This window comes from Callorhinchus milii, unplaced genomic scaffold (assembly GCF_018977255.1).
Source record: "Callorhinchus milii isolate IMCB2004 unplaced genomic scaffold, IMCB_Cmil_1.0 Scaffold5, whole genome shotgun sequence".
Taxonomy (NCBI): domain Eukaryota; kingdom Metazoa; phylum Chordata; class Chondrichthyes; order Chimaeriformes; family Callorhinchidae; genus Callorhinchus; species Callorhinchus milii.
Window position 1 is genome coordinate 38,774,029 of NW_024704746.1, and position 22,355 is coordinate 38,796,383.

At 38.5% G+C, this 22,355-nt stretch overlaps 1 protein-coding gene across 1 annotated transcript; it reads right to left on the bottom strand.

Annotated features, from left to right (window-relative positions):
- Window positions 1-4,015: 4,015 nt before the first annotated feature.
- Window positions 4,016-21,862, bottom strand: wif1 (wnt inhibitory factor 1). The gene is made up of 10 exons (XM_042335835.1): window positions 21,667-21,862; window positions 20,556-20,695; window positions 14,520-14,628; window positions 12,105-12,245; window positions 10,879-10,974; window positions 8,969-9,064; window positions 7,925-8,020; window positions 7,000-7,095; window positions 6,113-6,208; window positions 4,016-5,618 (listed from the first exon to the last, which is right to left on the bottom strand). Exons 1-10 carry the CDS (start codon window positions 21,803-21,805, stop codon window positions 5,497-5,499), a joined length of 1,131 nt encoding a protein of 376 aa, XP_042191769.1. The 5' UTR covers window positions 21,806-21,862; the 3' UTR covers window positions 4,016-5,496.
- Window positions 21,863-22,355: the final 493 nt, after the last annotated feature.

Here is a 22,355-nt window from a genome sequence, read left to right on the forward strand (position 1 = left end):
AGTGCGGATGACATCCAACTCTATCTCTCTGCCCCCACCCTCAACTCCAGGACCACTGCTGTCCTGACAGAATGTCTGGCAGACATCAAGTCCTGGATGAGAGCTAACATTCTACAGTTGAATTTCAACAAGACCGAGGCCCTCTTGGTTAGTTGTTATTCTTTCCTCCCTCCGCACCCTATACAAATCCTAACTATGATGGTTGCTTTGTGCCAAAACGTTTTACACAAACTTTGCTTCAGTCTTTTTCAAATAAGTTAGCCTGTGCTTACTCACTCTGTTGATGACTAGCATATGGTTGTTTTTTGACTTTGGATGTGCTAATCCCCACAGTATTTGCTTTCTTCACTTCTAAGGCTGAAGCTAAACAATTTAGCAATAATATGCTTTTCATCTCCAGCGCTATGATAACAAGCTCTGATTTCATTGAATGAAGAGAGTGCTTGTATGGAGGAGTTTAATTAAACAGCACGTCTCTTCAGTGTACTCCAAGGTTACTATTCACATCCCATCAGGACTATTTGTCTTCCCAAACTTTAATTAACAGAAAGCCAGGTCATGCTTGCAATAGCAATACGTTCACAGCCAATGTTCTTTAAGCAAACATTGCAATGAAGCCTGGCATTATTGGTTCGAAGGCTGAAAGGCCTTGTTTTTTTTCTTGCTCATAGCTTCGTCTATAGTGTATCTGTCTGCAGAATAATGTGGATTTAAAAATCTTCAATAATAAAATGCCTTCACTAGGTTACATTAAACATAGCAATTATCGGATAAATATACACTGAGACAATTGTCAACATTTTTAATGCATTTATAGTAAAGATATCCATATGATATTTATTGTAAAAACTTCCAATATAATGGCATTCATAGTAAATATCTCCAACGTAATAGCATTCAGAATCTCCGATTTAGAAATTCAGATTTTGACACATTGCCTCTGGTAGAAATACAACTTAATTAAGAGTAATGAAATCGTTTGTCTTAATTCACGTGAGCTCTTTTTGTTTCCATTATTGGATTATTCCATTTGCTTTCCACCTTCAGGTGTCAGTGCGATGCATTGTCCTGAGTCCAAGGCTGCTCCCAGGCTTGTCAACAAGTCTCTTTTAAGACAGCTTTAGGAGGTGAGTAAGAGTGGATCTCAGGTTACTTGCCCTCCTAGTTTTTTTCCCTGGCTGTGTGTGGGGAAAGGCCGAGTTTGTTGATGGCGCAGTTGCAATTCAGAGCTCGCCATGTGGTGAATAACAAACAGCATGAGCCCATATCCAACCAATGAATGGTACAACATATTAAAGCATCTCCTTGCTTCAACACCTCATCACCTTTCGCATGACATGTAAATCAAAGGAATTACTCCTGTTTATTTGTGGGAAAAAACTGCTGTAGATATTATTTAATGTCATTCAACACGGTTTTACATTTTTGTAAAGGTTTTGAGGAAGTGTTCAGTTACTGAGACAGAAACATTAATCCAATTGGTGAATTGAAAGCCCAAGAGTGTACTGTTCCTCTGTTTCTTTAGCTGTCAAATTGGGAAGAGAACATTTGCAATGCATGTGTTTCACGAAAAATATATAGAGTGAGCTAGGAATCAAGTTTCCTGGGGGAAGGATAGGCCAGCAGCACATCCCTATATGCAGGCTGCAATGTGCGAGTATAAAACCTGATATGGTGTTAAAGTGACACAATTCAAAGTTTCACCAGTGAGCTCTTAAGTCAAGCGCCAAAAGGATTCTGTGAAAGTAAGTGCAATACTACAGATCTGACTTGTTGCATAAAGTAGTAACTGAGCTTCTCTTGAGTCATACCCTCTGGCATACTGGCGGGACTATTAGGAGAACAGCTTCGCCTGAGAACTCCTCACCCATTCATTTCATTCCGAAGAATTGACGTTAGCACTTGCTGTGACAGTTTTGTGCCATGAAAACAAAGTGAAAAGCTGAAGGGCCGCCAAGATTTAAGTGGCTTTTACACCCCAATGAATTGAAAGAGAAACAGCATTGAGAGGGGAAAAAAAGCTCACTACGACAGAATGGCAGCTGAGGAGTGAGCTCATGAATCGTGTCTGCACATATGTTCTTGCATTTCACCCTCTGATGTTGGATCATTCATGTGTCTATATGTTATGGCAAATCAAAAGGATTACAGTGCAGCTTTTCTAATCCGCAATTATCTTCCATTTATTGCAGAGACCACAGCTGCTGTGCCACACTCGCCAGGTTTTGCATTTTTACTTTTATTTTATTCCCACGTTAATAGAACATAGCCTATGTGATTCTAATGTGTTCTCACAGGGTTCAGTATCAAAGGAAATGAGACACTTTTAGAATGTGTGTCAGAGCATCAATGCCGGTTGTGTGGGATCACATTCTTTATATACTGCCCCCAGCCCTCAGTTGACTGAATTCCTGAACTCGTTCACACTGCAGTGGAGAGGTGTCCAGAAAAGACAGACACGTGCTTGAGTGCTTAAGAGAAGGTGTGTGGGGGGGGAGAGAACCAGATGATCGGATGGTAATCTTCACTGGGTCGCTCTTCAATACCTCCTGGTGATGAGCAGCTTTAGAGGTGATCTGGAAATTGGCCACTCACCTAGACGTTAAACTGCAGTGCGGTCTTGGGAGAGACTAGTTAGAAACATCTTAGAAAGTGGAACAGGGGACTATATGCTCAAAAGGCTTGATTGCATCATTTAACGACAAACACTTAAGATGGATTTACAATGAAAGCTAATTAATGTGTGTGGAATTTTTCCATTCGAGGCTCAAAATTCCATTTAGTCGCACTGTGCCTGTAAGATCATTTTGTCTTAATCCGCGAATGGAGCAGACTGTGGAAACTTCTTCAATTCAGTTTTCATTTAGAAGCTGGATTTTGGAAGCTCTTAAAACGCAACAGCTTAAATTATATCTTAAATCATAAAATGGTTTGAGAGACTAAGACAAGGTGGAATTTCGGGCTTTATAAGACCAAGTTGCCAACTTAACCAACCAACGGTCCTTCCATGTTCACCACCCCCTTCTTGACATGTTCTCTTGTCTTCCAATTGTTACTCTTATGCTTTATTATTTTAACTTAAATTATGTTGCATTATTTAAGTTTGTTGTATATTTTCTTTTCTTAACTTTATATTATTTTTGTAAAACTCTCGGTGTCCCTAGCCAATAATACCCTAGATTATATTTTTATTCACTTCATGGCTGTTTGTGGGACATAGCCTCTTAGGCAAATTGGCTGCTGCATTTTCCTAAAACAATGCAGTCACACTTTACAGTGAACCATGTGAAGCACTTTAAGCCATCCTCTTGACATAAAAGGTGTTAAATCAAATGCAAAGATTGTTATACATAGATCTGTAATCGCTTCTATTTGTTTATTCATCAACAATAAATTATCAAGTCTCCAGTAACATCATTTTGTTCAATATATGTGTAAAACAATTATAATGTAATATATCTCCTACATATATTTATCAAGATAAGGTTAGCACTGTTGAAATATTAAGCAATATAAGCTGTCAGTACTGTACTTTGTTTTGTGCCCCCACCCCACCACACACTTTATTCACTAAGTCTACAGACCAGGTCAAACATGCCCACTTGAACTTTCAAGTATAGTTCAATAGTTAAAGGTTGCAAATTGGACAAAGTCTGCTGATTTAATAATAAAAACAAAAATAAAAATGATATAGTACATAAATATATAACACTTTCATTTAATGTAGCATTTTATCATGTTGTCAAAACATCCAAAAGTGTTTCACAGGATTTACTGAAGTAGTTCCTTCAGTGGCAGGTCAAAATCCTTTAGGAACTTCCAGCATTGTGAATTAACTATAGTAGTACTGTAACCGAGAGATTTTCACTTTGCTCTGTCAGTTACAGTATCAACTGTTCCCACTGATTAAAGAAAGACACAAAGTGGCAACACCACAGCAAAAAAAAAACACAAAGATAACCTAACGCCATTTTACTTAAATCTATGTCTCCGGTAAAACAATTTGCAATGCTGCTTTCTGAATTATGAAACCTTTATTTAGTTCATATTTGTACAGATACATATACAGCAGTTTCTTAATTTGCCTTGTAAATTATACATAATAATTAAACGTTATGTTTTATTATTTAAGCATTTTTAAAAAAACATTATACACAATGATATGAAATATTTGAGAAAGAAACATATTTAGATTAATATGGACTGCTAGTACCTATACTCTGGGGGTGGTGGAATATGAAAAATTACAGATGTATTTCTGTAATAGGTTAAATGGTCTGAAAGGCCGTTTCAATGTTGTGAGTGTTATTTCTACCATAAATTGACATTACCAAAATTCAACAAGTGTTTCAATGCAATAATGTATTACAGTCAACCTTCATCAACAAAGGATTCCACAATGTGGAGATGCATGATTTCATTTTAGAAATACTAAGAGCTTAGACAACAGGTTACATTGTTTGCACTAAAGCTGAAGATAAGCTGTAGAATAAACTGAAACATTGTTTTTCAAAAAAGAAAATCTGCTTTCAATCAGAAGGCTTGTGAGCAAGAACTGGACAAAATTCTCTCGGCAATTGGTTTGATGTGGCTTGTTTGTTTATTTGTATGTAGTAGCAATGCTGATGCATAAATCACAAACATTTTCTGAATACTGATTTGTTCAATAAATGTGTTTGTGTGTATAAAAATATAAAACTTGGCACGACCCCTTCCCCCCTCCTTCCAACTGGTTTGCCAGCCATCCATCCTGGCTTCAACAAATAACAGATGCTGTATAGAAGGCAACCACATCACTTTTGTTGTTTGTAGTCGCAATGTTTTGTTAGCATAGCTATTGGCCAGCTATTTATTCTAAATTCAATAGTTTTGCTGAGATGTAAAAATTGGAAATAATGTTATAATGTAGCTGGATACCCTGGCTGTAGTTTAATCCTTGCGTTTGATATAGGGCCTTATTACATCATTGAGATATGTCAAAGCCCTTCACAGGATACACTGTTAAATAGATTAACTTGTGTATTTTGTGGGCAACATTGCAATAATGTATTAATGTATTAATGTAAAAACAAAACAATAATAAAATGGTCATTTTCAATCCACGACTGTTTGTGGGACACTGCTGTGCACAATTGGCTGCTGCGTTTCGCCCACAAATATACGGTCAATTCACTTTACAGCATATTCTGTGAAGCGCTTTGAGATGTCCAGAAAACGTGAAAAGCGCTATATCAAATGCAAGGATTATTATTATTATTAAATGTTACAGAAAGAGTCCAGGGCTGTGATAAATAGAGAAACCCAGTTTATGGCTTACTGGTTGCTCTAGCTGTGGTATATAGATAGATATCCTTGCCATAACGTACATGACATTTTAAAAATAATATGGCAACAGAGAAGTTGTTTTTTTTCCCAAACAAACTTAAATTTTAGTACTAAGTGGGGTTAGTGAAGTAGTAAACTGTACATACAGTAACAAGTTTCAGATGTTTTGTTTTACCAAATGTAATTAGATTCTGGTGGTATGTGACTGTTAACGTTCTCCTTAGGTAAAGGCGTATGCTGTCTGTGCTTAAAGTCCGCTGACCTCAGGGTGTTCATTAGGCTGGGTCCATATCCTTTAGTAAAAAAAGAACAGAAACACAAGCTAAAAACAACCAGCTGATACATCTACAACATCTGTGATATTCATGTAAATGTGAAATACTTTCAACAGAGAATCTGGTGAAAGATAACTCGTTAGAGGAAGCGGCAGAAATATGTCAATAAAGCTATGCTCAAGTGGTAGAATTTCAAAGATGTGCTCTGTAACCCAGTGCTCTCAAATCCACTTATAGTTTTGATTAGCCACAGTAACTAGTTGAGTTTAGCATTCAACAATTGTTTTATGATCTTGTGTGCTACATTTCGCAGAGGGAAAAAATTCCATTTTTGTTTTGGAGGTAATTTAATGATTTTAAAAATACTAAATGCAATCAAAGAACTGCAGTAATTAGTAAAAAGATATCGAATTTAACTGGGAGTAAATCCATTCTTGAGATCACATGTTATACTTGGCAAAAAGACTGTGAAATAGATCAGGGTGGCTGCATACACTTCTGTTCCCACTTACTCTTGTTACAGTGTCTTCCATGCCAGCCTTCTCTACACTCGCATTTGTTCGGCTCAATACAGGATCCGTGAGATCCACAGCCAGGTTCACAAACAGCTGCAGAAAGTAAAGCATAGAGGTTTAATCTTTCTAACAAAGCCCCCCCCACCCCCCACGACCACCCCCCCACCACCCCATTTACAATTAGTTTAATAGTAAAAACTATCAGTAGCTTTTGCTATCCATTTGCTGCACAATCAGTGTTAATGTTACTAACACAGTACAACACAATTACATTTGTATAGCACCTTTCACGTCGGGAGGACATCCCAAGGCGCAAATAATAATCAATAATAATCCTTGCATTAGTATGGTATGATATAGCGCCTTATCACGTCCAAAGGATGTCTCAAAGCGCTTCATGGGATTTACTGTGGGATTTAATGGGGTCCAAAAAGAGGCTGTTCTCAGCAAGAATCATAAATAGCAGCTCATTGTCGCTAATAATAATAACTGGGAAGCCTGCTGGTAGTAGGCACTAAGTAATGGCCAAATTGCAGGATTTCTATTTTCTTAGTTTAAAAAAATAAGCTGAAGCATTAATAAGGATAAGAGTCCTTTCCAGGCTCAAAGGCATTCTTTTTTAAAAAACGGGGAAATTCCCCCTATCCCATAAATACTTGTTAATCATTCTTGCCACACCCCCTTTTCTCAAAGACTCGGTTTCTTTCAGTTTTGCAAACATCACTGTATCTGCTGTGAGTTTAACGTCAACTCCAGAAACCCAAAACATATTGTGCAATTCCACTGGAATGTCCACTTATTGATCAAAGAAAGGAACAGAATTCATAGCCAAAGAGGAAAGGGTGCAAAGAGGATGCAACGTAGTTTTCACTGATGATACTTACGTTTAGAGCACAGATCACCCTGGTAACCTTTAAGGCACTTGCATTTGTTTTTCCCAGTGCATTTCCCTCCGTTTCTGCATGGTTGGCGGCATTTACCTACATGAGAGGAAGACCATAGAGCTTTAACTTTTTTGACACAGGAGGGCAACCATTCTTGACCAATAGATTCTAAAGCTACGTTTACTTAATTGTGTTTGTTTAGAGTTTGTTAAGAAAACAGTGAAATAAATGGCTTCTTCCAGGCAATGCATTGGAAAATTCAAGGATTTTAAACAAATAATAATTTCCTTGCTGATGAGCAAATTCACTGAAAGGACTTCATGTAAATAGTGAAAATGTAATGTTTGGTTATTCTGTAGGGAATGAATGACTTAATAAAAGTGAACTACAACTCTTAGTTTTAAAATAAATATAAATAAATAAATTTCTGGCTTCAGCGCAAGATATTTACCATGTTGATAATGTAAACGGCACAGACGCATGAACTTCAAAGACATTCAGTGGTCCTCAATGTAACATTTGATTCTAAGATCACATGGACTGTTAGTTTGCTAATTTCATTAGTACTCTAGCATTGAAGTCTTTTTTAAATGTGTACATTTACCACTTTGGTTTTAAATGTGCAGTAGTTAAAACGCAAAGTTTTGAAGTAATTTGTTTAGTCAGTTTTAGACCTCACTTCGATCATCCTGTGAATAGCTCTGGTCCCTTTAAGCAGTTGTCAGTAGGCAGCAAAGTTTACCAGGCAACCACTATTTGCAAACAAAAGCAATATACTTGTACCATTTAGCTCCCGATCCAAGAGCAAAAGTTAAAACTGCTTGGTCACCATCACAAGGATTGCATTGTCACATGTTTTACTGAAATTACAAGTAACAAGCCAGGAACAAACTGATCATAACAAGAGTAGAAGTTTGATACTGACTGTATTCACATTGATCTCCCTCGTATCCTGGTGAACAGATGCACTTGGCAGGATGGAAACATGTTCCACCATTGAAACATGTTGTGCTGCAGTTTGCTGAAATGAGAGTAAATGGCAGAATAAAATACTAGACAATTTCCTATCAAGAGTTTACATCATATAAACTGCCAGTACAAAAATTGTTTCAATAATAATTCAGATTTGATGGACTTTCTTACCTCAATTTAACACATTTATGCATCATAGACTAAGTCAACGTCCACTAAATATTTATTATTCATGAGGAGAAAATCAATTTTTTTATTTTATCAGCCGGTATTGGATTTCCCCTCACTTACTTTAGTATATAAAATCATGTCTGTTTGTAGGACATTGCTGATAAGGTGATATACAAAATGCAAAGATTATTATTATAGTGTAACATTATAATTTATGACACATACACAAATAACAACATCTACGTTTGCTGCAGTGACTTTTTAGCTGTAAATGTAAATTGTATAGTGGATGAATATATAGCTGCAATGAATGTACTTCCAGGATAAATGAACATATTGGAAAGATGAATGATTAAACATGGTTTCAATGGCTAGTGCACTGTTATTTTACCTTTGGGGTCAGGGTTTGAATACAGCCCAGGTTGATAGTTGAAAGTCTTCCGTGCAAGCCATGCATAATAATCCTACAGTTTGAGCAGTCTCAACCAAGTGCATGTAAATCACAATACAAAGCTACCTATAATCAGAGCTAGATTGTGGCACTGTCAACGAGACCATTGGATAGCTTATGTGGAAAGTTTCATTCATGGAGTAGAGGTTCCCTTCTGAGACTGGTATTAAAGAATATTATTGGCCCACAATAGAGAGGGATTTATCTGCATCTGATTTCTGTATCTGATCTGGAAATAGTCAATGTGGACATTTTGCCAGGTGTTATACGTTGTGAAGTGCAAAGATCCGGCACCTTGTTCAGCACAAACATTCAACATAACATATGACTTAAAGGATTATTGGGTTGACCGACAGTTTTTTTCTTGATGCTTACCTTTGTCACAGTTGATGCCAAAGTATCCAGGAGGGCAGATGCACAAGCCTGGACTGACACAGAGTCCTCCATTCAGACATCTCGGAGCACAAAGAGCTACCAAAATAAAAGAATGTAAGCATTTTCTGAAATGAATATTAAATACACTGAGTCACATGATATGACATTGTACAAATATTTCACAAATGAAGTGTCCGTTTCACTAGATATTTTTGAAATGTATAATTTTTTCCGCCCCTCTTTTCCCTGGCTCCCCGAGACAGCAAACAGACGGGCTGCTAGCAGGCTTCTAGCGATGGATCTTGGATGTGTGCCTGAAATGACTTATACTGTTTTTCCTTTCCTGCTTCATTCTGGGCCTCATACTGATTGCACACAGCAGGGATCAGGCACTTGCCATGCAAGGAATGATAAATACAAAGCAACATCTTACTATGTCTTTAGCTTTGCCACATTGCCTGCTTCAGCCCCTATCTCACGCCATATGCTGCCAAAATCTTGATTCATTCACACCTTTGTTACTTCCCTACTCGACTTCTCAAACGCCCCGCTCGCCAGTCTCCCTGGTGCTATCATCATTAAGCTCCAACTGTTACAAAGCTCCGCCACCCGCATCCTCACCTGCACCAAACTCTGCATGCCTATTACCCTAGAATTTGCTAGCATCTTCCATGTATTGACTTCAAGATCATCCTCACCCGCATCTATAAATCCCTTCATGCCCTAACACTTGCCTATGCTTCTGATCTTCTCCTACCCCACTCTTCTTCTGCTCTTCCCCTCTACTCAGGTAACTTGGGTCTACTGCATTACCCCTGCTCCTTTTGAACCAGTATTGGTGGCGGAGCCCTCAGCAACTACACAGCTTACCTTTGGAACTCTCTTGTTACCTCTCCACCTCTCCATCTTGCCCTTCTCTGGCTTTAAATTAAGCATAAAAATCTACCTCTTTCATATGCATATAGATACATAAATATAGCAGCTAAAGTGATCTCTGGCAAACTATACCATTATTCGATACATGCCTCAATAAATACATGTGAATAGATATTCTTCAGGCCAAATGTGCAGTGGTGTTCCTGAGAAGTGCACCATGTACTTACAGTAATAAAAATGAATTTTTTTTTCTGAAATAGGATACCGAGGACTTGAAACAAATCCATGCTAACCAAGCTCCTAAAACAAATCTGTTTCACCTTGCAGTAAGTAGGAACCCAGTTGTTAGTTGACGAGCGGATCGCTTTCCGGAGGTAATAATCCCTCCAAAAGAAAAAAAATGTGATCACTGTGCATCCCGTGAAGCACTTTGAGGTGTCTCAACAACATGATAAGGTGCTATATCAAATGCATGGATTATTTATTAGTATTATTTTAAATCTTTTCCTCCACTAGCAGTGTATAATTGGATAGCTGAAGTTGTTTAACTTATTCATTCATCAGTAACATTAATTTTCATCCTCCAGTTTTTATTTTAATTTCTTTCTCTTCTCTACTTCCCCACCAGGCAGGCAAACAATGTTTCTCTGTGCCTGGTTGCTGGTTGATGTTTAGGAGCTGCCAAGGTGATTCACCTGCCAATTTTCCTTCCCCTTCATGTGGGGAAGCTCCAAGCATTTACTCAGCACCTTTGCAACACAGCCTGGGGGAGGGATTTAATTGACTGCCCTCATTGAACACAGTGTACTGCATCAATTACGAATTTATCATCCAATGTTGCTTTCATAAAACTGTGTTCATCTGACTGACCACTTTTATTTTGGTTCTCCCGACATGAAAGGCGCTCTATAAATGGAATCTTGTTGTTGTTGTTGTTGTTGTTTGATCCAAGCTTTTCAGNAAAAATACGGAGGAGAGGGGCAGAACAAAAAGAGGTTAAATTGCGGTCTGTGGAACTTTGTTTTAAATATTACCTTTCTCACAATGTGGACCGTAGAATCCATCGGGACACTCGCAGACCTGCCTCTCTGTGCAATAACCTCCATTACGACATCCACCGGGGCATTTTGCTTTGTACAAAAAAAGGAAATATCTGTAAATGTTAACCCACATGTGTGCCAAACCTGCACTTTTGCCTCTGAATCAGAAAGTGCATCCATTGATGCATAGTCTAGGTTGACATACCAGTCCAAAACTGGTGAAGCGGAGATGACATCCTTTGGATGAATCCGAGGTTTCATTAGCCTATTTTTTGTGAATATATTTAGTAGGATTGTTGAGAAGAATATTGAGAGGACAATTAACACAAGGGATTCAATTCGTTTTGATACAAGTCCATCCAATGGGACGGGAGGGTAAAAGTGACTCAATCCATCTGCTTTTCTTTACACAGCAGTGGGGAGAAGTTGAGATCCAAAGTTCCCTAAATTAAATTGGACCATGATATTCAAGTACTCTGTTCCTCTACATGCTAAATCCTCATAAAGCCCTAGTAAATGTTTCACCAGGTGCATGCTCAGTTCTGCCAAGAATGTGCATATTTTACCAGCATACAGTGAATTCTGATATCTGTTCCTAATCTGTATCCCTTTGATGCCTGGATAAACCAAGACGAGCAGTTAGTGGATCAAGTGCAAACAGCAGAGAAGCGATGACAGGCAATACCCCTGCCACATTCCCAATTTCAATTCAAAGGGTGGAGACAAGCACTGGGAGTTCTGTAATATTGCCTGAATCCATGGAATGAATGATTCCCTAAATCCAAACCCTCACCAGTCTTATAGAAATATTGATCTCACTTCTTTGCATTGCGATACGCCAATTCAAGATGAGTTATGTCCAGATTAAAATCAAGTTCTAAGTATACACATACTTATAAATGAGCATCAAGATGACCATGTTAATGAGTCATTTCTGAGACTCCTTTTTACATTGTTCAAATCACCTACAACATACACAGACTCTCCACTTTATAATATATCCTTGAAATGTTTGGTGACGTACTTCTGACGTGAAAGGTGCTATATCAAATGTAAGGATTATTTTCTTTCTCACTTTTTCAAATATTCTGATTTCGAAAAAGATTATTATTAATCTAATACGGGAAATTCCTTTTAATTTGATCATTAAAAATGTTCTCTTTTTAAATTATTATCCACAACACAAAAGGTAATGAAAAATAATGTTTTTATATATATACCTCTCTGGCAGGTTTTGAAGAAAATTGCATTGTGAGGTGTTCGAAGAATAACATTCCCTTCAACGTCCATAATGAGTACAGTCACCTCAAAAGCTGCTACACCATCCCGACTGCCAAGGCAAGGAAATCCAATCTGTACAACTAAAGAAAGGACAAACTTATGTTAACACTGAAAACTATAAAACCATTGCTTTTCATGATTTACATTTTCACATAATGTACAGTAAAAGATTTGAAAACATCCAAATCTTAAGCCTCTCTGTACTGAAGATGGTTGAGACTCAAAATCTTGACTTTATTACATAACTAGCCTAAAAAAAACATGCATTTCTACACCGCTTTATGCTGGATCTTAATGTCTTTAGTTCTAGTATACACTCAACTTCCTTTTTGAATGTTTTTTTCAGACTGTGTACCTTTGATTTATTTGAAATGTTTCCAGCACACAAGAGTAAATACAAGGCTTTTGCAAATTTCCGTGTAACTCTCGTCTTTCAACAAGTATTGTTCTTGAGTGCCGACTATACAAGATCTCCTAAATTGTTGCCCACTAAACTGTGATCTTCATAGGAAATTTATATTATTAAGCAATGGAATAGTGGCAGTCTCGAATTAAAACAGATTGGTGTTGTGAGAGAAATCATTTTATCAGAGATCATCTTAAAAGGATTGCAGCAAGCTTTCATATACACCACAGAACCACTTGAGATTTATATGCATCAACAAACTCAAAGAAAACATGCACAAACAGCAGCAGTCCTGAAGAGTTTCATCCATCAATGTTACATTTTCTACAAAAAATAACAAGCCTTCTCTTCACAGTTTCTGTTCTGTTTATGTTTTTGTTCAGGATTTTTAAATAAAATCTTGTAGAGTCATGTGCAAAGATTCAAATTATTTTATAAAGGGGAGTGAAATGAACTCAAAAAGTGGGAGGTTGTTAGAATTTAAAATGCCGATTGTAATGCGTTCCAAATCTACACAGCTTGATCAACTTTCATTTACAGTAAATGAAATTACTGCGTATAACTCAAGATCAAATGACTGCGGAAGGGGTGGCTTGGCGTTCCCAATGGAAGTTACTCATTCCACTCTTTTTTTCGTTCGTAACAGTGAATGCTCCTGGAAAGTGTGTGTGCCTGGATGATAAATAATTAATAGATAATAAATAGTCCTTACATTTTTATAATGCCTATCAGGAGGGAGTCCCAAAGGGTTTCAGAGGATATATGATAAAATGCAGTGGCTGTGTGTTTCATGGACGAATGCACAACTGGCTGAATGAAGGATCAGCCTTTGGTTTGGTCCCATGTACAGTCATATAGCAACCATCCCTCATTGTCAAGGCTCAGACCAGGCTGGCTGACCACTTTGGCACAATCCTGAAAGGCTGCCTAGACCTGCGGAACTGCACATTGGGATGAGTCACTGACTTCAGGAGAGAGGAGTTGGGTAAAAAAATGGAGTTGGAGGGCCAGAAGGTTGGAAAGCAAGACAAAAATACTACTACAGTATTTAAATTTACATTACTTCTAAAAGTGTAAGAAGTAGTTTTGTGTATGATTACCTATAGATCGTAACTTGGACATGTGTAAATAATATAAAATTGCATTCTCGGTTATAGATTAGTAGTCAACCTAAAGGCAATGGCGGTGGATCCTATTAATTTTAAATGCCAGGATGTTGCCTCCTTTCATCAAACATTGACAATGAAAGGGAAGAACACCAGGGACAGATCTAGAGCATTGCGACATTAGCTTCACACCGACTGAGTTCCCAATAGCAGCTCTAGTGTTCTGGACAGAGGCACAGTGGAGCCTATGTGCTTTACCATCAACAGTGAAAAAGTGCAGTCATCCATTCAATGCTGTCACTCCTGCTTGACTCCTAGTAGCCAGTTCTGATGCATCACTTACAGGAATTAGAGAGCAGATCAATGAGTTTATTTCCATGTTGAGGTTAGTGTGTGGCTGGAGGACATTAAATTAAGGAAAGGAGGAAGATATCTTAAGAAAGGCAGCCTCACCCTCCAAATAAAATCAATGTAAAGGATGAAACTTTTCGCTGTACTGTTCAAATGTTTATCATCAAACATAAACAGTATTTAAATTCACCAGAAAGTTTTGATTGTGTTTTTTTTAGAAAATGGTAAGATGAAATAATTCCATGTTTATTTGAGTATCATCAATGCTTTTGACCCTGCTGTAATCATTTTAAGCTCAATGCTTGTATCTTTGTAAATTTCATTTGACAACTGAAAACGACTTCAGTTTCGGGAAACAGAGCTCTGAAAAAAACTTTCCTGTGGTTTATTGACTATCAATAGAGCAGGCAGGTGGTAATTCAAAGCACAGACACTGAAAAAAGTGTATCTAACACAGAGCAGGAAGTAAGGAACACATAAAATGTACTGACCTGTGGGCCTGTTTGAGACTGTGGCTCGTAATGGAATGTTCACAGTTGGATCTCCCATAACATCTTTATCCAGTGACCGGAGTGATTGGAATTCATAAAAATACAGACCCTGTAATCCATGTTCAAAAACTATCATTTACAGATGCCAAAAAACAAAACGCAAGGTAGCCCACTTGTCAAATATAGTTACTGACCTGGCTGTGGTCTATAATGGGGAGAATTTCATTATAAGTTTACCACGCCAAGATTGGTAGATTTACCAATAAGAGAGACAAGACCTCTTTTTACCCCATCCCTCCAATCCCATAATCACAAACAGAAATTCTGTTCAGCAATAATTACAGTCCTTTTGGCAAAGCGTGCCCGAAGGCGATGCGGGAAAACTTTGAAAGGAATTTTTAACCATTCATTTTTTAAAAGTATAGAAAAGTGTATCATGGTTAACCAGTTTCTGAATCAGGGTAAATCATTCTCTTACTTAATGAGTGGACAAACCAAAACAAGAAATCTAAAAAATTATTGATTGCTCTGTTTGAAACAGAAGCTGTGCATGACTTTTGATAGATAGAATCCGAAATATTTGTTTTGTACTGTAATACGGAACATGTCGATTTTGTCAAAGATTGAAGTACCTAAGAGAGAAACACTTTATGTCATTAGTTGTTGCTACCATTTGACACCATGAGTTTGTACAGTTTTCTATAGTATCTATTATTCTACATTTCCTTGGCTAAATTGAATTATTGACTGTTTTCTAGTTTAACTGATTTAACTAAAATAATTAAATTGAGAGTAATGAACACCTAGAAGTGTTTACAAGCTAATAAACTTAACTCAGAGTTTGAAGGGCATCATAAACGTGAATTGTCAATACCAGCTTGGTTATCTGTTAATTTTGATAATACAGTATATCATAATGCATGCATTTGATACTATGCCTTATCAGGTCATCAAAACATCTTAAAGAGCTTCACAGGATTTTACTATAGTGTTGTGACTGTGTATTTGTAAGTGAGTATTTGTAACACAAGTATTTGTTAAAGTGTATTTGTAAGCAACCGTGTATCCCGAAGGCGTTTAATTCAATTTGGATCAGTAATTTTCTGGCCCAAGCAATCAGAGTACACGTAGATAATAAAAGTGCTCCCCATAGCCAAAGCACACTCAAAGATTGACAATTATGGGATTACCCCTGCAATTTTATCAAGAGGTTATCTGTGTTAACCAATAGGAAATAATATTGAAGATGTTTGTTATTTAGAAAGCAATGGACAGCTATCTAATCTCAGCAAGTGATTTAGATAATAATTCTAAACACTTGACCATTGCACTAAGATATTTTTTGTGTATCCATTATTTTCGATGACACAAACTTTGTACAGTGTTTCTGTGACACAGCTAACTCCCCAACATAGAGCTAAAGATTTAGTTCTCATTGGAAGGGTAATTTATATAAGCTTCGAGTAAGTGTAAGACAAACCGATAAAGGGATGAAGAGCATAAGAATACAAGTTTGGGGTTATGATCAGACACTAGTATAAGGAGAGAAAGTCTGGGTCAGGGAATAAATGAAAAAGAATAATCAGAAAGAGCATTTGCTCAGGAAACTTTAATGTAGATCTCTTCAATAAAGGACTCATTTTTATTTATAGAAATATGAATGAAATAGTTGTAAACAATTGGCATTTTGTCCTTAGAATTTAAATAACTTGCTCCATGGTTTCAGCGTGGTCAAGATTGTTTGTCTGCTTGATTTCATGAAGTAATGAACTTCTCTCAGAGGGTTATCAGGGTATAGAATGATTTGCAAGTTGGCTATTGGAGAAGAGTTGATTGGGGGCATTTAAAAATGAATTGGACAAGCACATGCAGGGGAAGTTTACTAGATGGTACAACGGAAGGGTATGGATTTGGGATAAGGATGGTAACTTCTTGGAGGAACAAATATCTACATGAAACAATAGCTCAAATTGCCCCCCTGCTATGTTGTACATTTCCATGGCTCTAGGCCTAGAGCTACATCCAGCAGAGAAACTGTGTTTTTTATTTTGGGCTATGGAAAAATACTCAGGAGCTGAACACTGTCTTTAAGCCATGTTTATATGATTTTGTTTATGTATATTAAGTATTTGGGAAATGTTAATTGTTACCGTATGTTGGCATAAACGCTGATTGGAAACTTGATCCATATCTTTACTATTGTAATATCTGAATCTGTGCAGCAAATTTGTGTGAAATTGGTACTTAAAACAATCAAATTCAGTTATTTTTTAGTGCTAATGAACCACATGAGTCTGTGATGAGAGAAAGTTCACAGCAAGCGGAAAGGTTAATCCAACTGTTGAATAGTAATCATCATGGATAAGTCATACAGACTGAAGTAGGCCACGCTTCATGCCTCAAAGTCTTTGTTCTTAAGTCTCTGAAGATAGCTTTGAAGTTTGAGATGAAATCCTCCTAATATGCCATTACCCATAGGCTGTTATTTTTGTTAAGATTATGATCATATGGAACAATGAGCTTGCACGTTTTTGGCCATAAGAAAAAAGACTTCTCCAATACATTTTCAGCTACCAATAGCCTACTGACACAATGCAATTTAACATGTTAGTAACTACCCTAGGAATCTTCTATCAAAGGCAGCCTTCAATTGAAAAATACAGTTTGATCCGATGATGATGTTAAGGCATTCAAGCTCCCAGTCGAAGTTGTTAGCCTACCTCTAATCCTAAAGTACTCGCTTATACACCAAAGCATACATCTGATCAAAGGTAAAACCATGGGTTACTTCCTCTCTGGTGAAATTAATGATCCTGGACACCTTGTTCTTTTAGCATTTGTTGAGCCGTGACATGAAATCCCCAAACCCAGTCAAAAAGAACGATATGGGGTGGGTAGGATTTATCTAACATCAGTAGGTTACCTCAAACAGGTATGCAAATTAACTCCGCACTTAATTAAAGAGACGGCATTTCTCTTTGTAGATTGATTGAGGTTTTGGTTTTGAAACTGAAGGAAAATAAGCTTTTCTTTACATCATGTCTACAAAGATAAAGTGCCAAGAATGATTTTTTGCACAAACCAAAACCTAAAACTCTGGTTATATTTCCCTAAGGATTGATGTTTACAATAAAAAAAATTTTTTAGACAAGTACCAATAATTGTGTTGTTTGATATACAATTTAAATTCTGATTTTGACTGCTTATTTTCACTCGTATTGTATTTGGTAAATCTATGCTAGCTTCTATCCAGATAGTAACAATATTGTGAAGAATATCTTGCAAATCACTATCAATTTACCTTTCTTTGAAAATATTGAACAGTCTTGGATAGGTAGTAGAGACGGTGGCAGAAGTTTTACCTTTGCACTGATGGTAGGAGTGCTTGTGAGGGACTGCAAGGCAGAAAGCTCATTGGGAGATTCGATGAGATGACATCAGAAACTGAACTTTTGAGTGCTTTGTAACCTTTGTATGAATCACAAGAGATTGCAGCCTTGAAGCCCATTTCAAGGTATCTATTATTTAAATGATATATTATAAAGATCGTGGGGCTTGTTTCATTTTGTATTCAATCTCTTTTTTGCCAATTTACCGTGACTATCACGGTAAATGCCAATGTTCCCAGTGCTATCAAAGCATTAATAATTGATGTAACCAGTGAATCTAGTTTGTCGAGTGATTTATTATTTTAATATTCCCTTTAAAACTTGATCCAAAATAATCCTGACTGTTTTTCAGGGAGACAATTTCCTGGCTAATCTACTACCATAAAAATAAACTAGTGTATGAAATTTTCTTTTTCTGCTAGAGAGAGTGGACATTTTCTGATTTTGATACCCAACAAGTCCAGCTATGATGTTTGCCACATAAACATGAAGTTTGTATTTGTGTGATGTACAGTTCCAGTGAAACCAGATGTAGATCACAAGATAACTATCAAACCTTCTCCTGTAGGCAATAAAGTCTGGGTTTGGCAGAAGTCTGAGAAGTTTATCACTGTTATTTTCTGTTAGTAGACAGAACAGATGGCTAGCACATGCATATTGCACTGAATAAAGTGGTATCTCCTGGGCCGGTTGCTTTAATCTTGGTTGGCATGCACAACACTGGGATGCAAAATACCACAGTGGAACATGATAAAAATATTAAGACTTCAAAGGAGTTCATTTTCAACAAGAGCCACTTTCTGTAAAACAAAGCTTACAAGCTACAGGCAAAATTCACATTGACGTTCAAGCTGTGGTGGATATAGGTCATAAAACCAAGGTATTTTTTCTGTTTGGTGACATTATAGCTGACAGACAAGATACTATGGAACAAAGACACACAATGATATACCACAGTAGTACTGGAGGGATATGTATAATGTATGGGCAATATAAATAGTTAATAAACCTATCCATATCTTAATAACTTCGATATTCAAATTGATGCCATTTGGTAATTCATTATTTATATACAGGTGTTGTGTTGACAATGGAAACCAAGACTATTATTTTCCCCGCTTCTCTTGGAAGCATTTTACTCTTCTTCCTACTTGGGGTACAGTTTCATGAGCACTTTTGACTCATCATCACCTTCCAGGCACCACACTCAATTGTCCATTCTTCAATTGACATTGAGTTTGCTGGACACAGCTTTGACTGGCAGACCACTTGAACCTTACTTGGGCTTCTCGACCACAAAAATATACAGTCAATTCACTTCACAGTATATTCTGTGAAGCGCTTTTAGACGTCTAGAAGACGTGATAAGGCACTATATCAAATGCAAGGATTATTATTATTGTAGTCAAGCTTAATCCTGTGGACATTCCAACATCACACACGGGCATCTTCCAGCACAACGCTCTGGATAATGATCAGAAAAGAATATCCTGATCTACATTCCCCTCCCCAACCCAAGGTCGTAGGTGCCAAATGGAGTCTCACAAATGCTGCCCCGTTAAACTCAACTAACTCAACACAGTCCTGCATTGGAATCTACAACCTTCTGATTTTGTATGACCTAAAGCTCAGCCGAGTGGTGATCTTTCTTTACCCACTAAGCATCGGGGGTATATTTTTTTAAAGTAACAAATCTCTCACTATTGGGAAAATTGTGACTTTGAAATAGTTATTGATAGTATCTGAACACCTTCCCCTTTTCAGGGCCAAGTGTTTCACTTTCAAAGTTAATCCTCTTGTTAAAAAAAAGAAATTCTTAAAACATTTTCGCCTATGTTTCGATGATATCTGTCGTGAGTGTGTCACTGATATCCAATTATATAGTGCCCTGTTTTTTTTTGTACAAAAGCGGTCATTAACGATTGGGTTTTAACCTGCTGAATATTTCAAAAGATGCAATGGGTGGGGGGGAAGGGAGGGGGTATTCTTAGAAAGCACATCCACCCACCCACATCCTTTATGTATTCCCCTGTTTGTAGCAGGGGGTAAGATTAAAAAAATAGAGGAGCTGCAACAATTATTGCAATTGTGTCAATCGAATCAGTTGTGTGTGTGTGTGCCCCCCACCCCCCAACACACTGTACCACTGTATTGTTTACTGCCATTCGTTATGATCAAATGTTTTCAACGAACATCATTTTCTAATATGCAGGGTTTGTGAACTAAAGGGAAATCCGTGGAGATACAAGGCTGTTATAAGCCAATCATTTGCTTTGCTAGTGAATTCGTGGAGTGGAGTCCTGTAGCTCCGTGGTTAGAGCACTCGCTTTGCAAGTGAGAGACCTGAGTTCAATTCCAGGCAGAGGGCGAAACCTTGGGCAAGTTTCCTTACTCCACACGCCTAATAATAATCCCTCCAAAAACGAAAACAATAATAAATTGGTCAATTTCAATCGATATGACTGTTTGTGGGACATTGCTGTGCGCAATTGGCTGCCGCGTTCGCCCACAAATATACAGTCAATTCACTTTACAGTGTGTTCTGTGAAGCGCTTTGGGACGTCCTCCCGACGTGAAAAGCGCTATATCAAATGCAAGGAGTATTATTATTATTATTAATTCACTGCGGCTTCGTGCATTGATTTACCTGCCCCGTGGATTGCCAGGTGAAGTTAATGGCTTGGATGTTGACCGGGATAGCTGGCATCCTCTGCTGAGCTTTCCTGAAATCGTGGGTGAATGGTGCCATTTTCCCATCAGACACGATAAGAATATCTTCCTCGAAACCTATAAGGCAAAAGTTTGACGAAGGTTAGTTAGGCTTTTTGTGTTTTTTTTAGGGATCTGCTGTTTGCCTGACGCTGTGGTTTCATCTCTATCCCCAGAATAGAGGCGAGTTAGGAACAGCGATGCAGGTATTGAGTGGAACATCCTTTTAAGCCATTGAAACAGCACTGCTCACTTGTCCTTAACAACACACACACAAACACACACACACAACACACACACACACCAAAATAGGATTTCACGTTTAAAAACGAATCCGATTTCCTAAATGATATCCACAAACTATTCAAGAGCCAGTCTGGAACTGCCACACGTGTGTGTTGCTTTGCATTGAGACACTTGCATCCACACAGCAGATCCTGTTGGAAGTTTGCAACGGATCCATTCGGATCTTACTGCAGTGCAGGTTACATCTTGGATGCTCTCAATGTGAGTGTGCTGTGTGTGTGGGGTTTTTTTTTTTTGGGGTGGGGGGGGTGTAGGAAGCCGGAATCGCCAGCAAAGTCGTCAAGACACGATGGTTTTAGATTGGATGGGGCTATGCACATGGGAAAGATTTTGCTCAGACAGCAATATAGCTTTTTTTTCCATCTCCAATCCTGGCTTCTCCGCGAACCCAACAGGTTTTTGTTGGACCTTCTTTTACTCAGTGCACAGCGAACGCTGCATTGCAAAAGATACCCCGATCACAGCCGGTGATCTTCAATCGTGAGGATCGCGTCTACCGTTTTTTTTTTGGGGGGGGGGGTGGGGGGTGGGGGGGGGTCGATAGAAAAAAAAATCACTTTTTTTTTGTCGTCAAATAAACGTGGATCTTCCATCGATAGACTGTAATGGTCTTTATTTTAAAAGGGAGGGAGGGAGGGAGGGAGGTTGGTGATGGTGTGTGTGTGTGTGTGGGGGGGGGGGGGGGGATGTAATGTTACTGTTGCACATCGTTATTTAAAAGGCATTGTAACGTTTGCTCTCACCTATCAAAACTCTGGCTTGGTGAGCATCTATCCACATGTTCAGACTGCCTTCGGGCTGTCCGGCTTCAGTCAATAAAACCAGGAGCTTCACCGAAAAGCAGAGGTTCACAGCGCGCAGCAGTGGTGTGGAGCAGAGCATCGTGCAATCAATCGTCGCTGCCCCCCACCCCCCCCTCCCACCAGCACCAGCACCAGCACCACCAGCACCACTACCCCCACACACACACACACTTCTTCTTCTTCTTCTTCTTCCTCTGCTGCCCCTCGTGCCTTCCTTCCCTCGGTCTTCGCTGTGCGCTGAACGACGCGCCGTCCTTCCTCGTCCCCTTCCCGGATTCCTCCCCTCTGGATGCGCGATGCTGTGCTGGAGGAGCCTCACCCCCGTCGGCGGAGCAGACGTGAACTGAGAGGAAGGTTCGGGAGCGCTCGCCTCGCCTCTCCGCTCAATACGCTGCCGAGGACCAGCCGCCAGGGGTCGTTTGCACACGCACTGAACCACCGTGTACAGCCCCTGCGAGCAGCGTCCCGCGTCCCGTGCTGTCAGACAGCCAAGGCTGCAAAACAACCTGTCTCGTCTCCTCCTCGGGTCAGGATTGCGTTAAGATTTTTTTTTACACACACACACACACTCCTCAACCCCCACCACCACCACCACCGGTTATAAAAGTCATCATTCACTTCATGACTAT

What these genes read in the sequence shown, in the direction of transcription:
- wif1 (XM_042335835.1), bottom strand. Translation starts at nt 21,805, where the DNA reads ATGCTCTGCTCCACACCACTGCTGCGCGCTGTGAACCTCTGCTTTTCG. An exon ending in AGTCTCAAACAGGCCCACAG is followed by an intron (nt 12,246 to 14,519) that starts GTCAGTACATTT and finishes TCCTTTCTTTAG; the next exon opens with TTGTACAGATTGGATTTCCT. An exon ending in CTTCAAAACCTGCCAGAGAG is followed by an intron (nt 10,975 to 12,104) that starts GTATATATATAA and finishes TTTTGTACAAAG; the next exon opens with CAAAATGCCCCGGTGGATGT.